The sequence below is a fragment of the Podarcis muralis genome, chromosome 12 (assembly GCF_964188315.1).
Source record: "Podarcis muralis chromosome 12, rPodMur119.hap1.1, whole genome shotgun sequence".
Taxonomy (NCBI): Eukaryota; Metazoa; Chordata; class Lepidosauria; order Squamata; family Lacertidae; genus Podarcis; species Podarcis muralis.
Window position 1 is genome coordinate 47,872,489 of NC_135666.1, and position 17,508 is coordinate 47,889,996.

General features: G+C 45.0%; 1 protein-coding gene across 4 annotated transcripts in view; it reads left to right on the plus strand.

The window, feature by feature from the left end:
• DNAJC13 (DnaJ heat shock protein family (Hsp40) member C13) overlaps positions 1–17,508 on the plus strand; it is a 64,634-nt gene that overhangs the window by 16,373 nt on the left and 30,753 nt on the right. For 3 of the 4 annotated variants that reach the window (XR_003709103.2, XM_028750150.2, XM_028750152.2), the window contains 16 exons: positions 323–418; positions 675–766; positions 1,684–1,850; positions 1,980–2,059; positions 2,140–2,309; positions 4,480–4,579; positions 5,586–5,693; positions 6,027–6,182; positions 6,719–6,775; positions 8,145–8,266; positions 9,101–9,176; positions 9,646–9,741; positions 9,924–10,067; positions 11,334–11,348; positions 12,026–12,108; positions 15,990–16,143. Coding sequence is in view for 3 of the 4 variants with exons in the window: in XM_028750150.2 (XP_028605983.2) it covers positions 323–418; positions 675–766; positions 1,684–1,850; positions 1,980–2,059; positions 2,140–2,309; positions 4,480–4,579; positions 5,586–5,693; positions 6,027–6,182; positions 6,719–6,775; positions 8,145–8,266; positions 9,101–9,176; positions 9,646–9,741; positions 9,924–10,067; positions 11,334–11,348; positions 12,026–12,108; positions 15,990–16,143 (1,716 nt within the window). In the remaining variant the exon portion in view is untranslated. The remainder of the gene's footprint in view (positions 1–322; positions 419–674; positions 767–1,683; positions 1,851–1,979; positions 2,060–2,139; positions 2,310–4,479; positions 4,580–5,585; positions 5,694–6,026; positions 6,183–6,718; positions 6,776–8,144; positions 8,267–9,100; positions 9,177–9,645; positions 9,742–9,923; positions 10,068–11,333; positions 11,349–12,025; positions 12,109–15,989; positions 16,144–17,508) is intronic. The other variant, XM_028750151.2, reaches the window with a different exon arrangement.

Below are 17,508 nucleotides of genomic sequence, written 5' to 3' on the forward strand. Positions count from 1 at the left end.
CCAGGCGGCCTTTGGTGGCAGTGGCATCAGCGGCTTCTCCAATGAGGCACTGGGCCTGCTTCTTTGGACTAGGGACAAACAGAGACTGGGGACAAGCCCAGCACCCTCACACCTTGAGCAGGAAGCCAAAGATAGAAAAGTAAGGCGGGCAACAGAGATGTGGGGTGGTGTTTGTGTGTGTGTCCCCCAAATGTGTGTGATGGGGGGGATTTGTCTGGGTTTTTGGACTTTGGAATATGGCGACCCAATCTTATTTGGTGTCTGTGACTATAACAATTTGAATTTAAGCCTCTTCCCTTTATTTTTGTTTTTTGTTTAAAAGGAACCAGTGAAAAGGATATTGGCTCTTACAGAAACGTGCTTAGTGGAACGGGACCCAGCTACCTACAATATTGCAACACTGAAACCCTTAGGAGAGGTAGGGCGGAAACTTGTTTAGAGCTTTGGATGGGGTGGGAGGGAATAGTAACCTTTAAGCTATCTAAATCTACTGTTGTACGTCTATTAAAACCTGAAGTTTACACAACAAGATTTGTAACAAGCTCTAATGCAACCATAGTGGGATGTAGAAAAAACAAAGAGTATGTTGTTTACAATACTGAAACTTTGAGTGTGTCATTTAAATACAGTGTGCAGAATAATGACAACCTGTTTGATACACTCTTTCTTTAAAGGTATTTGCGCTTGTGTGCGATTCTGAAAATCCACAGCTTTTTACCATAGAGTTTATCAAGGGACAAATCCGAAAATATTCTTCAACAGAGAGGTATTTTTAAACAGTTCTTGAACGGTTGTTCTTTACTGGCATGTCTTGGGTAAACCACACAGTGCTTACATAGTTAGTTTTACTCCTACAACCAGGTCACAATGCTGCATTTACATTTGATTCATTCTAAGCTTATGCCACCTCTGGGAGGGAATACAGTAGCTTCTTGACATCAAGCCTTGCAAAAACTACAGAGGATTCAAATAGGATTCTGAAATAAGTTTCCCAACAGATAGGTATAGGTAGGTAGGAATAGCCATTAGGGTTTGTTTGTTTGTTTGTTTGTTTGTATATTTAAAGAATCCAGTTCTATCCCAGAAGGAAAAATAGAAAAATCAGATACACAAAGCAATGAATGGCAGGGGTGAATTACCAGTAAAAATGTGATATGCAGGTAGGCTTTTGTACTTACTGAGTTTTAAAAATACTTAAAGGACTCACTGGAAAATGTCTCACCTAAACCTATCAGTTTTATTCCCCATCTCTGCATATGAGTGCAGATGATGATGATATGGGAAATGTATTGTTGTCTCTCCTATTACCTTGCAGAAAGCTATTCATTAAACCACAGTTTCCCTCTCACTTAATCACGAGCTAGTTATCAGGCCTCCATATGTCAACATGTTGCCTTAATCACTTTCCTTTCCCTCAAGTCACCCCCTGCAGTGCCATGATACAGGTTAGGGTGTATTGAAAGCACTATCCAGTTAAAACTTCCTATTATGCGACATTCTTACATTGTGAACTGCCGTGTGATCTTTGGATGAAGGGCAGTCTACAAATTAAAGTAAATTCTGTGTTTGCAGCACTTGCCCTATATAATCTTTAGCAGAATGAAATGTGTGTGTTCTTGTATGCTTATAAGCACGCTTAGCGTCATTGGCTGGAAAAGCTAATTGTTGGGACAATTTTCCTAGGGACTCATTGCTAGCCAGTTTGCTGGATGGAGTAAGAGCCTCTGGAAATAGGGATGTCTGTGTGAAAATGACACCAACGGACAAGGGGCAGCGGTGGGGCTTGCTGAGCATGCCCGTGGAAGAGGAAGTTGAAAGCCTTCATCTCAGGTTCTTGGCAGCACCTCCAAGTAAGTCTTCTGCTTTCGGTTTCTGATATCTGAAATGAGTGCGTTGCAAGCTTTTTGCAAAGCAAGCCTCGCTGACATGCTGCAATATCAGTCTGCCTGACACTTATATCCATGCCTGTCCTGTTGCAGATGGCAACTTTGCAGATGCTGTTTTTAGGTTCAACTCCAACATTTCCTATAGTGGAGTTCTGCATGCAGTGACACAGGATGTAAGTTAAAAAGTCATTCTTCTGTACATTTTCTCTTCTACTCCTGTCCAAAGGGTTAACACCTTTCCGCCTTCCTTCAGGGCTTGTTTTCAGAAAACAAAGAGAAGCTAATCAACAATGCCATAACGGCGTTGCTCTCGCAAGAGGGTGACATGACAGCATCAACTGCAGAGCTTGAAAGCCAGTTCCAAGCTGTTAGAAGATTAGTTGCATCCAAAGCGGGATTCCTTGCTTTCACTCAACTTCCAAGGTAGGTACTTGGCTTTCATCAGCAACCCTGTAATAGTCTGTAATAGTCTTATTTATGTTCTGAGCCCAATTCTGAAGTTTGAGTCTTCCACAATGGTTTCTGCAAAGCAACATCAATACTGCTGTAACTGTCCTATCTCCCTTGCTTTGCTCTTCACTATTGTTAGCTGATCTCAGTGGTACATATTATCAGTGATGTATGTATAGACAGTTTTGCCCAAGCTTGCAGAGAGCTCAGCCTTACCATTAGCCCGATGAAGATCAACATCTTGTGTTGCACCCCATGCATCAGCATTGGTGACCACACTCTTGAGGTGGTAGGCAGTTTTATCTACCTGGTTTTCCCCATAACCAGCAAGATCTCCATCAACACTGAGCTGGACAGGTGTATTGGCAAGGCAGCTATGGCAATGGCTCACCTCTCCAGAGTGGTCTGGGAGAATGTGATGCGAATGACCAGTACTAAGATGAAGATGTTGAGCACGCTGCTTTATGGAAGCGTATTGTGAATGAAGATGTTGAGCACGCTGCTTTATGGAAGCGTATTGTGAACAACTAAACAACCACACAGAGCGACATCTCAATGCCTTCCACATGCACTGTGTCAGGGAGATTTGGGGCATCATGTGGCAGGAGTCTCAAACAGAGATGCTCTCTCCCAAGCCCTCATTCCCAATATTTTCAAACTCGTGTCTCAGCGACGTCTATGCTGGCTTGCTTATGTCCACAGAATGGAAGCAGCACAACCAAATGCCTTTATCTACCCCAGTTGCAACAAAACATGTCTCTCCCATATCAGTCTCTGCAGCCCTAGCAGGCACTGTTACTTGCCAACGATTTGATTTCATCCCCAACGGCGCACTCCTCCATTGTCTCCCAAGACTGGCGGATGCCAACAATGTTTGGACAGTGCTGGGTTATTTAACCACAGTTAAAGCAGGATGGTGTCTTAGAAATAGCCCTCAAGTTTTTTACTCATTTTAAACTACAAGTTTGATTATAGCTCTGTACAGCAGTAATTATAAAGATCTTAAGACTGAAGTTTATGTACCTAGCGCTGCAAGCATGCACACAGTTATGTGTATCTATTAAAAGGTTCAGAAGCAGGTGGAAAAACTGTTACCCTTTCTAATATTCACTGGATCAAATCTATAAATGTATTGGAGATTTAGTGCTGGAAATGATTTTTTCCCCACAATAATGTTTATTAATTTTCATACAAAAGCATTACTTTAACATAACAGAGAGAAAAGACAATAATAAAAGAAAAAGAAATAAAAAAGAATAAAGAAAATAAAATACTTCAACCACCACCACATACACTATGACTTAATTAGTTAATTGAGATCCAACTTCATAACCATATTACTTGACTTCCTCAAATCTCTTCCAACTGAATTTCCTTGTAATTAAATGCAGCAGTTTCCAATATCATTATTTCATATAACAATATTCCGGTCATAATCAAATTTCCTAACTTTTCTTATCGTACTTTTTCTTATTTATTTATTTATTTAATCCTAATTTATGGAAATGATTTTTTTCCCCTTTTGGTTTCTGCACATCTATTTACTTTTATTGTGCTTGGGTGGTTTGGGGACACCTGATGACTTTAGTTCTGTTAGTTAAATAAAAAGTACCACCCAATCTTTTATGGGCCTCTCAGTGGCCTCCCATCCAGATTGCTTACCAAATGCGTTAGGCTCAGTAATGCTACAGCTTTTGTGTTCCCAAGTCCAGCCATTGATCCTCAGCTTTTACTATTCTCAAACTTTGCTCTTGAAACACTGTTTGGCAGCTCAGTTGCACTTAGCCATGTAATTCATTTCCCGTGACAGACAAGGTCTTGATGCGCTTGTTTTCCCCCTGCTATTCTTGGCAGCAATTATTTAGCTGTGGCTTATTGGAAGCTTTTCTTTTTACTGGCAGTTATACCGTCCACAACTACTAGGCCATATCATTGAGCTTTCATGAATAATTTTGAAACATCTAGAAAGAAAAGTAACTGACTGAACTTTTAGTAATGTTCAAGTTTACTGTTCCCCAAATATGCTGCTGTCAGTTATGCTTGAGTGTTTATTTACACACATTTTAAGTTAGGGCTTTTGATATTTGTCAAAATACTGCTATTATTTCAGTATTCAGTCTGATACTTCGCTATGTTTTGAAAGGTTTCGAGAGCGCCTGGGAGTGAAGGTCGTGAAAGCTCTTAAAAGGAACAATGATGGAGTAACTCACGCTTCCATTGATATGCTATGTGCCCTCATGTGTGTGAGTACTCTTAATACGAGTAAGCTAAAATAGGATATTTATTTTCTTGGTTTGATGGGTTATAATTCCTACAATGTCATAGCCTCCGTAGGAAGAAGCAGTACTATGTGATCGAAGGAGTTGTATAGCTTTATCTGAACCCCATCAATACAGGTTTTGAGTGATAAACAGGTAACTGCCTATTCAGCTCTCCCCAAGGCCTGAATACTATATAGCTAATCAATCAATGGTGGGGACAATGTTAGAGGAGCAAGAAGCTTTTTCTCTCTTCCTTTACGGGTGGGGGGATTATGTGATCCTTGATGGTGGAGCAGGGGAGGAGTGAAGGGTGGAGAGCCTTAGTTACACAAGAAAGCTTGAGCGACTTGTTTTAGCTTATGTAGATTTTCTGACGTTATAAGAAGCATCGTTTTAGCAAGAAGGATATTGCAGTGTATCTCATTTAGAGAATGGATGCTGTCTTGATATATGACCTCCCAAGTGCATAGCCTATCTATGTTAAGGGTAAAGGTAAAGGGACCCCTGAACATTAGGTCCAGTCGTGACCGACTCTGGGGTTGCGGCGCTCATCTCGCTTTATTGGCCGAGGGAGCCAGTGTACAGCTTCCGGGTCATGTGGCCAGCATGACTAAGCCGCTTCTGGCGAACCAGAGCAGCGCACGGAAACGCCATTTACCTTCCTGCCAGAGTGGTACCTATTTATCTACTTGCACTTTGACGTGCTTTTGAACTGCTAGGTTGGCAGGAGCAGGGACCGAGCAACGGGAGCTCACCCCGTCGCGGGGATTTGAACTGCCGACCTTCTGATCGGCAAGTCCTAGGCTCTGTAGTTTAACCCACAGTGCCACTCGCATCCCCTATCTATGTTATTTTGGGACAAATAAGGCAAACTATGAACTCTTTAATTTTTATCATGCATTTCCTGCTAGCACGTGTTTCCATTTAGCTGGAGCCGTAAGAGTGTTTGAGACCTACATTCTGATGAAATGCTATCTTTTATCCATAGCCTATGCATGATGATTATGACCTGAGGCAAGAACAACTAAATAAAGCATCTCTTCTTTCTTCAAAGAAGTTCTTGGAAAACTTGTTGGAGAAATTTAATTCCCATGTGGTAAATATTTCACATCAATCAACTAATAAAGGGTTCTGTGTTTTGTGGGGGGTGGGGTGGATATGTGGGACAGAGGTCCTACAGTTTAGATAATTTAGAGATTTGTAAGGATGTTCAGTTTTGCGTCTTGGTTTTGGTCTGATCATGCCTCTCCATTTGAATACACAGTTGTATATGAAAACTTAAGTGGAGGCAGTGAGACATAGCAAGGGCGTGCCACTTTGTAGCTCGTAAGCCAAAGACAATTTTAGCGAAAGTTTTTCAAAAGGCATATTCATCTATTTTTGCATGCTGCTTTATCTGACATATCTGATCTTCCTTTTTCAATTTCAGGAACATGGAACAGGTGCCCTAGTTATCAGTTCACTTTTGGACTTCCTTACTTTTGCCCTCTGTGCTCCGTATAGTGAGACGACGGAAGGGCAGCAGTTTGATATGCTACTAGAGATGGTTGCATCTAATGGGAGAACCCTCTTCAAGCTCTTTCAGGTGAGTTTAACGTTGAGAAGGGAGACAGCAAAGATTCCACCTTGTTTCTCCTGCTAGTTGAACTGAGCTAATACTCTTGAGGGAAATTAACACCATATGATGGCAATTTGCCATAACATATAATGCAAGCTGTCCCACGTTATTTTCCTAACTCCCATTTTAGTAGGCTAAGAACTTTGCTGTATGGGAACAGGTCCAGCTGCGGAGCAGAGAGGCTTTTGACTGGAAAAGCCATTAAAATCCTCAACAAGTAGCAAGAGCCAGAATGACAGCTGTGGTTTTAGATCTGTGTATTAAATCTGTCCCAGTACTGTAAATTCTTAACTGTAACAGGTCACTTAATGCTGTAGTGGGAAATAATGAGGATAGATCATAGAGTTGGAAGGGACCCTGAGGATCATCTAGTCCAACCCCCTACAGTGCAGGAATATTCAGCTGTCCCTCATGGGAATCAAACCTGCAACCTTGGCGTTATCAGCGCCATGCTCTAACCAACTTTGCTATCCATACACTCCCTTTTATTACTTGTTTTGCAGCATCCTTCCATGGCCATTGTGAAAGGAGCTGGATTGGTTATGAAGGCAATAATAGAGGTAATGCATCTATGCAGTCTTGTAATGTTTTACTTCCTTATAAATAGGAATGAGAATGGCTTAGTTAATCAGACATGCATCCAAAGCCTTTTTTTTTCCAGGAAGAAAATTTTCTGTTATAACTTATTGCACAGGCATTCAGCTGTTTGGAAGGAGAAGTTGGCTCACATCTTAAGGGTGTTTTCTCAGGGGTGTTGAGTGCACAACATGGTGGGTGATGCTGCTCTCTTGTGGCTGCAGACAGGAATCGTAGACTGTTCTTTGTCCATTAGACACACACCCATCACTTCAATCTCTTGACTGACAAGCTACAGGAACAGGCAGGCTATATAACTCAGCTCACATAAGGAAAATAGTACAGTGGCACCTTGGTTTACAACCATAATATGTTCTGGAGGTCTGTTTTGTAAACCAAAACAGGTTGTAACCCAAGGCGCGCTTTTGCCAATGGGGCCTCCAAAAAACATTTGTTTGTAATCCAAAAAAAGTTTGCAAACCAGGACACACATTTCCGGATTTGACGTGTCTGTAATCCAAAACGTATGCAAACCAGACTGTTTGCAAACCTAGATACCACTGTAATTGGAAAAACAGCAAGAATATCAGCCAAACTACTGAAAGAACACTGTACTAAACGTATAGTAGAAAAAAAAGGTAACTGTGGCCAACTGGGTGGTTTGATTCATCACCTTCAGGAAACACCCTTCTGAAATTTGAAATGAAATGAAATGTGTTCATAAGCCCCAAAAGGATGGCAGACCCAATATACAGAGAATTTTTAACACACACACACACCACTTCGTAAATTCTAGGTAGCACACAGAATGAAATACAGTGAATTCAGTAAAATTCAATTTTGACTCCTAAACAACTCTAAATACCTAACATCCTTAGAAATATCAACCACAGGCAAATCATTTAACTCCAAAAGGGAGATATTATCATAAAACTAAAATCTACCCAGCCACCAACAAATGCACATTAGTTTGTGCCGAAATAGCCTGGGAGCTAGGAGTAATAATAACAATAATTTATTATTTATACCCTGCCCATCTGGCTGGGTTTCCCCAGCCACTCTGGGCGGCTCCCAACAGAATATTAAAACAGAATAAAACATCATGGCCACGTTCTCTGTTTGAAAAATATGAAAGCCAACTACTCTTCAGTTCTCCCTGTAGCCATGGGACATAGCAGAGGTAAAAAAAATCACATAGTTTTATAAAGTACCTTCATTTTAAATACCGTCTACGCTGTGAAAGCAGTATATTATCTCTGATTCCAAACACTCTGTTGTTTGGCATTGCAAGCTAAAGGCAGAACAACTTAACTAAGATTCTTTCATGGTTATTGACTTGCTCTGTTTCCAAAGGAGGGAGACAAAGAAATAGCAACCAAAATGCAAGATCTTGCCCTCAGCGAAGGTGCCTTACCTCGTCATTTGCACACTGCTATGTTTACAATAAGCACAGATCAAAGGATGCTTACGAATAGGTAAGTCTATGTCACTTGCTTGCTATCATTCCTCTTGTATGATAACCTCCTAATTGTATAACCTGCCTTTTCCCAACTGATCACTGCACAGACAGTACGTGTCTCATTAACGTTTTGTCCCATCCCACCCTACCACTGAGTAGACCACCTGAATTGAAGGTAGCAGGTTAGAAATCAGTAGGCAAAATTATTGGAGAGAACATGCTGAAAACCACTGTTCTGTGGTAATGGCAATTTGAAAAATAACCACAGATAACCAGTGCTTACAGTTGGCATTAAGAAGTCTGCAATCTAAGTACAATTATTTGTAGTCTATCCTAAGACTTCAGGAAGTGTAGGCTGCATAGCAGAAATACAGTTAAGTTGGGAGTTAGACTCCATATATTTAACAGCAGCTGCAAAACAATGAAACGTATTACATGGTCTGAAGTTTACAGTGGTGCCCCGCAAGACGAATGCCTCGCAAGACGGAAAACCCGCTAGACGAAAGGGTTTTCTGTTTTTGAGTTGCTTCGCAAGACAAATTTCCCTATGGGCTTGCTTCGCAAGACAAAAACGTCTTGCGAGTCTTGCGATTTTTTTTTGCTCCCCCCCCCCTTTTTCTAAGCCGCTAAGCCGCTAATAGCCTTTTAGCCGCTAAGCCTTTAATAGCCACTAAGCCGCTAAACCGCTAATAGCGCTAATCCGCTAAGCTGCTAATAGGGTTGCTTCGCAAGACGAAAAAACCGCTAGAAAAAGAGACTCGCGGAACAGATTAATTTCGTCTTGCGAGGCACCACTGTAATCATTTTCTGGCAAATAAGTAGCACATTTATCAATCTCTGTATTTCTCAGACAGCTGAGTAGGCATCTAGTGGGCCTCTGGACAGCTGAAAATGCAACGGCGTTAAACTTGTTGAAGCGTATTTTGGTAAGAGTCTACATTAAATGTCATTCTTAATTTTGCTTGTACTGTTTTGTAGTTGACTCAGCTCTGTCTAATCAACAAATGCTTTAAGTAGGCTGTGTAGAAATGGGTGTTGAATAAATGTTATACTTGGATGTACACATATTGACGGAAGATTTCATGGTGGCGCTCCTTCAGGTATACTGGGCCGAGGCTTTAAAGGTCAGCACCAACACTTTGAATTGTGCTCGGAAACGTACTGGGAGCCAATGTCGGTCTTTCAATACTGGTATTATGTGGCCTCGGCAGCCACTCCCTGTCTAGCTGCCACATTCTGAATTAATTGTAGTTTCCGGGTCACCTTCAAATGCCCCACATAGAGTGCATTGCAGTAGTCCAAGCGGGAGATAACTTAGAGCATGCACCACTCTGGTTTTGTTAATAAACATATGTTCTTTGACTCAAGAAACTTGAAGCTTTTTTGTGGTTTTAGCCCGCAGGCCTGCTCTTATACCTGGACAGTAGCGACCCTGTTCCTGAAAAAGATGCTGATCGGATGCATATTAGGGATAACTTAAAAATTGCAAATGTAAGTATGACATGCTCCACCTTTAAGAGGCTTGAATTTCCTTCCTTTGCATTGTTGTTGCTTAGTGCCCTACATGGTGCATGATCTGAGGACGAGGCACCCTTGGATGTAACATATTTCAGTGTTTCATCTCGCATTTCCCGTGAAATTAATTTGGATTAACGATGAGCTTTGTTCTGCAGGATCAATACGGAAAATTTAATAAAGTGCCAGAGTGGCAAAGGCTTGCAGGGAAAGCTGCTAAAGAAGTTGAAAAATTTGCCAAAGAGAAGGTGGATTTGGTATTGATGCACTGGAGAGACAAAATGGGGATAGCTCAGAAAGAGGTAATACGTTTAATCCTCTGCCTTTGTACTTTAAGCACCAGTGCTTTTTTTTTTTTATAGTACCACCCGAAAAGTTAACGAAGAAGACTTACCGTAGCTTTGATTTTATTGGTATCTTTGTGCATTTAATTAAGTTCCAAATACATTTTTATCCAAAGAGGAATTTGCAGGGGTGGGGGAGAGGATTTCTCCATTAAAGGTGATGACTGGACTTGCATAATGAACATCAGTGTTCTTTGTGGTCTCAAAAAAGAAGGTCAAAATAGTGTGAGTTCTGCAGTGCTTCTGCCATACCTTTTGAGCTTGGGCAGCTGGGACGCTCCTTGTAGAATGCATGACCTGGTGCTTCCTTTCCTAATACTTTCAGTAACATTGGACCAAAGCTGTCCATTCATTTTACCTCTTTCCCACCTTCCTTCTTGTAGCAATTGTGAAGTTTAACAGGCTTCTGTGCCTGCTGTGCGGTGGTAAAATTTGCTACTCTTCCTTGACGCCAAATGTACTGTTAGTGGCGCTTGATGAATGGTGGTTAGATAAGTGTGGAGGGGCAATGGTGTGATTTAGATCCCTGCTCCCTCTTGGATTCCTCTTTCCAGGCTTATGATCTGGATCCTGCTTTCCCTTGCTCTTATTTAGTATTCTTTTGTGCATTTGGTTTACTTGTGGTTCTTCTGGCATTCTGCACTTTGGCATCTCGGACAAACGGAAGTCTAAATCGCAATGGCCTGTTTGTCAAATGTGCTTTCATTTTGTTGTGTGAGGGCTTGTCATTGGACTTGCTTTTGACTTGGCAGGGAATAAGGGATGATGCATCTTATGCAGGCATCTCATGCAAGTACTTTATCCAAAGTACTTGACCTGAAATAAATGAAGACCAAAAAAAAACCCCACTTAGCTTCACATCAAATTATATAGCTGTTATATCAAAACTTTATGTGTCAGGTTGAGAAATGGGGCATGGCTTCCATTTTGGTTTACAGGTGGTCTTTCTGTTGAGTTGCTTAGTAGATAACACATGATATGGGGACTGTAGCTAGATTTTCCAGAGCTACAATTACATTGCCTTACGGTTAACTGCCAAATAGTCTTGTGTTTAGCTACTTATGGGCTGTAGAATCTGGGGGTGAATTTGAGGATTCTATTCTGTGATGAAGTTACCTTGGAAGGTTTCTTGTAGATGATTATTCTAGGTATTCAAACATGTGAGAGGAGCTTTTGTAAAAAATTCAACTTTTGTTTTTCTTTCTACTTCCCAAATACTACCAGGACAGAAATAATCTGGTGAGTCTTGAGTCCTTACTCCCTTCTGTAGAGTGTAGATGGCCTTGAATTATACCTGGCATGTAGTGACCTGTCTGTCTGTATATGTTAGTTTGAACTATTTCTCGTTCAAGTTTGGCTTGCATTCTTCTGAGCTGCTCCTTTATGTCTCCATTCTGCAAGGAAGTAATCCTCTACTTGCCAATTTAAACCCCATCCATCCAGTTCTAGTTACACCATTCCAGATTTAACAGGCATGATTGATTGTCTTGTCATTCCCATTCATTTTGGTAACACTCTAAAGATGTGGCTTTCCTGCATGCACATTTATTCTGTAACACAGTTGTGGTCTTAATGCATTGCTCCCGCAGTACCTGATAATGAGTTTGGACTCATTGGCAGTAAAGTGTAATCAAAGAGATAGCCAGGTCACAGTCAAGTGGCCCTCTGGCCTTACTTGATTTGCTCTCTTAATTTTTATATGATTGGTACATGCTGGTAAAGTTGTTCATTCTTGTTTTCTAATACCCCCACTTTGTTGCTTTAGATAGGAAAAATGTGTCTCTTTTTAGCAATGAGACAGACCTGTCTTGGAGTAGAACATAACACATTTAACTTTTTGTTTAGTTTATTGGAATCTATGCGATCTCATCTCACAGCATGTTGACAGTTTTGGATTCACAAATCTTCCTTTGCAGAACATTAATCAAAAGCCAGTCATACTGAGGAAACGAAGGCAAAGGATAAAAATACAAGCAAACTGGGATCTCTTCTATTACAGGTACAATTCTTTTGCTTTAGCCCAGGGATGGGCAGCCTCTCTTTGCCCCTTTGAACCCTCCCTCGGTCACAAATCTTCACTGGCCTTGCTTCTCCCTTGCCTGGCTGGAATGTGGCCTGGAACTCAGATAGTGACTTGTGCTTGCCACAATGGAGGATAGAGAGGGATGTTTGAATGTGTGTCAAAACGAGGTACAAAGGTAAAATCTGCATTCATTGTGCTGCCCACTTCTGTCTCCAGCACTGCCTCCCCTCCACGCCCCCCCAAGCATGTATGGCTCCTGGAAGGTTGCTAAAAGGGGTAATGATCAGGCCCTCGCCCCTGTTTTGGTATAGATTAGAAGAACTGCGTGTCAGATCAAAATTGGAGCAATGCCACTTTTGTGTGAAATGCGCGTTGCAGAAATGAAGTGTGCTTTAGGAAGATGTAGAGAAACCTTGGTAGGAATGCTCATGCGCCAATGGGATGCACACTCTGCTTTTTTAAATAGCAGCTGCCGAGGTTTGTTGCAAGCAACCTTTTGAGGTTTCCCCAAGTTTCAAAAAGATGCTCACTTTTATAGAAGGAGGATGCAAAGCCATTTTAAAAACACAACAGGGGGAATATCATTAAGTGGTTCTGGGGGTTGTTGCCCTTAATTCCTATTAAATGTGCATCACCTAAACATGCATTACTTTAAGCACATAGTCTGTAACTTTAAGAAGAGTTTGGATTTGATATCCCGCTTTATCACTACCTGAAGGAGTCTCAAAGCCTTTCCCTTCCTCCCCCACAACAAACACTCTGTGGGGTGAGTGGGGCTGAGAGACTTCAAAGAACTATGACTAGCCCAAGGTCACCCAGCAGCTGCATGTGGAGGAACGATGCCCCGATGCCAGGGGCGGGCGGGAACGCCTCCCCCCGCCCCCCGCCATTGGGACCATGCCCCGATGCTGGGCGGCGGGGACGGGGCGGGGCATGGTCACCGCCGCCGGCGTTTAAAAGCACTCTGGGGAAAGCAGCGAAGCGCGCTGCTTTCCCCGAGCATCGGGAAGTCCGGCGGGGGTCCTTGGGATTCCCTCCCAGCCCCCGCCTTTAAAAGCACTCTGGGGAAAGCAGCGAAGCGCGCTGCTTTCCCCGAGCATCGGGAAGTCCGGCGGGGGTCCTTGGGATTCCCTCCGAGCCCCCGCCTTTAAAAGCACTCTGGGGAAAGCAGCGAAGCGCGCTGCTTTCCCCGAGCATCGGTAAGTCCGGCGGGGGTCCTTGGGATTCCCTCCAGCCCCCGCCTTTAAAAGCACTCTGGGGAAAGCAGCGAAGCGCGCTGCTTTCCCCGAGCATCGGGAAGTCCGGCGGGGGTCCTTGGGATTCCCTCCGAGCCCCCGCCTTTAAAAGCACTCTGGGGAAAGCAGCGAAGCGCGCTGCTTTCCCCGAGCATCGGTAAGTCCGGCGGGGGTCCTTGGGATTCCCTCCAGCCCCCGCCTTTAAAAGCACTCTGGGGAAAGCAGCGAAGCGCGCTGCTTTCCCCGAGCATCGGGAAGTCCGGCGGGGGTCCTTGGGATTCCCTCCCAGCCCCCGCCTTTAAAAGCACTCTGGGGAAAGCAGCGAAGCGCGCTGCTTTCCCCGAGCATCGGTAAGTCCGGCGGGGGTCCTTGGGATTCCCTCCAGCCCCCGCCTTTAAAAGCACTCCGGGGAAAGCAGCAAAGCGCGGCACGCTTTGTTGCTTTCCCCGGAGTGCTTTTAAACGTGGGCGGCTGGGGGGGAATCCCTTGGACCCTCGCCGGACTTCTAAAGAGCTGCGGGAAGTCCGGGGGGTCCAAGGGATTCCCTCCCAGCCCCCGCCTTTAAAAGCACTCCGGGGAAAGCAGCAAAGCGCGGCACGCTTTGTTGCTTTCCCCGGAGTGCTTTTAAACGCGGGCGGCTGGGAGGGAATCCCTTGGACCCTCGCCGGACTTCAAAAGAGCTGCGGGAAGTCCGGGGGGGGGGTCCAAGGGATTCCCTCCCAGCCCCCGCCTTTAAAAGCACTCCGGGGAAAGCAGCAAAGCGCGGCGCGCTTTGTTGCTTTCCCCGGAGTGCTTTTAAACGCGGGCGGCTGGGAGAGAATCCCTTGGACCCTCGCCGGACTTCTAAAGAGCTGCGGGAAGTCCGGGGGGTCCAAGGGATTCCCTCCCAGCCCCCGCCTTTAAAAGCACTCCGGGGAAAGCAGCAAAGCGCGGCACGCTTTGTTGCTTTCCCCGGAGTGCTTTTAAACGCGGGCGGCTGGGAGGGAATCCCTTGGACCCTCGCCGGACTTCAAAAGAGCTGCGGGAAGTCCGGGGGGGGGGTCCAAGGGATTCCCTCCCAGCCCCCGCCTTTAAAAGCACTCCGGGGAAAGCAGCAAAGCGCGGCGCGCTTTGTTGCTTTCCCCGGAGTGCTTTTAAACGCGGGCGGCTGGGAGAGAATCCCTTGGACCCTCGCCGGACTTCAAAAGAGCTGCGGGAAGTCCGGCGGGGGTCCAAGGGATTCCCTCACTGCCGCCCACCTTTAGAAGCGCTCGGGGAAAGCAGCGCGCTTCGCTGCTTTCCCCAGAGTCCTTTTAAACGCAGGCGGCAGTGAGGGAATCCCTTGGACCCCCGCCGGACTTCCCGCAGCTCTTTTGAAGTCCTGTGGGGGGGAGAAGGGCTTTTCTTCCTACCGCCAGCCTTCAGAACAGCCTTCTGAAGGCTGGCGGTGGGAAGAAAAGCCCTTGTCCCCCCCACCCAGCCTTCAGAAGAGGTCGGGGGACAGACTGTCCCCAGACCTGGTCTGAAGGCGGTTTCCCTAGGAACGCATTAATTGATTTTCAATGCATTCCTATGGGAAACCGTGCATCGCAAGACGAAAAACTCGCAAGAAGAATAAACTTGCGGAACGAATTAATTTCGTCTTGCGAGGCACCACTGTACTTGCTATCCTGAACTAGTTAGCGCGTGGATTACAAGTTTGAAAACATACTTTATGTTTCTTTTTTAGTGTATATCTTGCCTTACAACACCAAAAGCGGGCAAGACAACATTTTACAAAAATTATTTTACATTTGTTCAAACATTCAAGTTATTGATTTAAGTTGGCTTTAAAACTATACAGTGGTACCTTGATTTGAGTCCGGGATCCATTCCAGAGCCCCAGACGCTCCATGAAAAGGGCACTCAACAAAGCGCCACTCTGCGCATGCGCGCGGAGCGGTTTGTACTTCTGCGCATGTGCGAGCGGCAAACCCGGAAGTAAGCCGTTCCGGGTTTGCCGCAGACGTCCGCCAAAATGGATGATGGACGGGGCGCTTATATGGAGGTACCACTGTAGTTGGTATAGAGTAGCATCTGGCTAGCTTGAATGGTAATTGCTAAGCAGTTTTCAGATCTGTAAATACAGTGGTGCCCCGCAAGACGAATGCCTCGCAAGACGGAAAACCCGCTAGACGAAAGGGTTTTCCGTTTCTGAGTTGCTTCGCAAGACGATTTTCCCTATGGGCTTGCTTCGCAAGACGAAACGTCTTGCTAGTCTTGGGTTTCTCCCCCGCTTCCCCCCCCTTTTTCTAAGCCACTAAACCGCTAATAGCCTTTTAGCAGCTTAGCCGCTAATCCTTTAATAGCCGCTAATCCGCTTAGCCGCTAATAGGGTTGCTTCGCAAGACGAAAAAACCGCTAGACGAAGAGAATCGCGGAACGGATTCTTTTCGTCTTGCGAGGCACCACTGTATGTGTAGCAGAATATACGACATAGTACATATTAGTTTAGTCCTTGGTGAGTCACGGTTGCCAGTTTGATACTTTCCAGTACTGTTATCAGTGGTTGGGTGCTTTAAATTCGGAAACTTAGTTCCCCCCCCCCATAACATGTAGTTAAATGCTACACACAATCTGATTCCCATGTGTTTCTGTATTAAGATTTCTCCAAGATCATGCTAGATCCAATTTGATTTGGAATTTCAAAACGCGGGAAGAACTAAGAGATACCCTGGAGTCTGAGATGCGGGCATTTCAGATCGACAGAGAACTTGGCAGTGCTAATGTCATCTCCTGGAATCACCATGAATTTGAGGTACGCCTTTACACAGCACTTGTGTTTCATGTAAAGTCATCGTTGATTTTGAACATCCCTGTATTGATACCTGGATACATGTGCTGTTAAGACTCTCCTCCCTGAAAGGAGGGGAGTGGTTGTGGGCGGGAGCCCGAGCACCGCCCAGCAGGGGGCGTCGCCCCCTGCCTCCAGCTCACCTGGCTGGTGCTCACGCCCCCCCCCCCCCGGTGGCCACCCAACCAGGTGCCGTGGAGGGGGCGTGTTCAGCAGCCTTTTGCTGCAGCGCCAGCCTCCCCCTGGCCTCATTCCTCCTCGTCGTCGTCCTGTCGCGAGTCAACTGGATCGCTACCTAGCCGCTGCAGGGAAGTATCTTGCGAGGCGGGGATGTGGGGAGAGAGAGTGTGATTGTGCCTATCGTTTGCTACATTGGTTGGTTGCTTCACTGTTCGTATTGCTTTCAAATTCATTCTTTGAGCTTCTTCCGCCTAGTGGGGAATTCATTTACTGACCTTGCTTCCTCCTTTGCGTGCGTTTCCCCAAGCACCCCCCTCCTGCTCTAACCCCCTGCGCTAGTTGATTTGCTGCTTCTTCTGTGCGTGGTGTGTGTGTGAGCCCTTGCTGCAGCGGCGCAGTCTTAATTATTCCTGCTTGAGCAATCCGACTTCGAAGAACACTGCAGATTTAGGTTTGCTAAGGGGAGTGATTTGTGTTACCTAGTATTCCTCCGGAAACCTAATTTTAAAACCCCTAGCCCTGTCTCGGCGGTGATATAGAGCGGCGGTGCTGCTTTAAAGGGTAGCCCGAACTGGGGGTTTGTTGCTGTTTGAGCTAGAGTGCACCGCATTTGCTAGTTAGTTGCCAGTGCCCGAGTTGAGCTTCAGGAGGGTTGTTTTCGCGTCCCCCCGTCCTGCCCGGCTCCTTGATTAGTCCCAGGGCTTGTGCGACTTTAGGTTGGGCTCCACGTGTGCGTGTGTGCATTTAGGCTGGGAGATCGGGCTGATAATAATTTTGGGTTCTCTAGTTGTTGCATTGTCCGTTGGTGCTGCTTTGTTTAAGACACTAGAATCTCCCCCTTCTTTTATCTCTAACCCCCTTAAACGTTAGCGAAGCAGGAGAGCGCTGTGTGAGCGTTAGTTAGACTTCGCGTCTTTCCAATATTCTCCAACTGTGAGTTGGTCACTGTGTGAGAGAGTGCGCTGATTGTTTTATCTGTTTGTCGGCGCGTGTTGCAGCAGTCTTTTATTTTCGTGTCTTGGCGTTTGCTGGGGGTTTACTGGCGAAACGTTGCCTTGTGGGACCCCATTATCTTTTGCCTTGCAATTACAGATGCTAGAATAAAAAGCAAGCTTCAGTTTGAAATAGCTTTATATAGTCTGCATATTC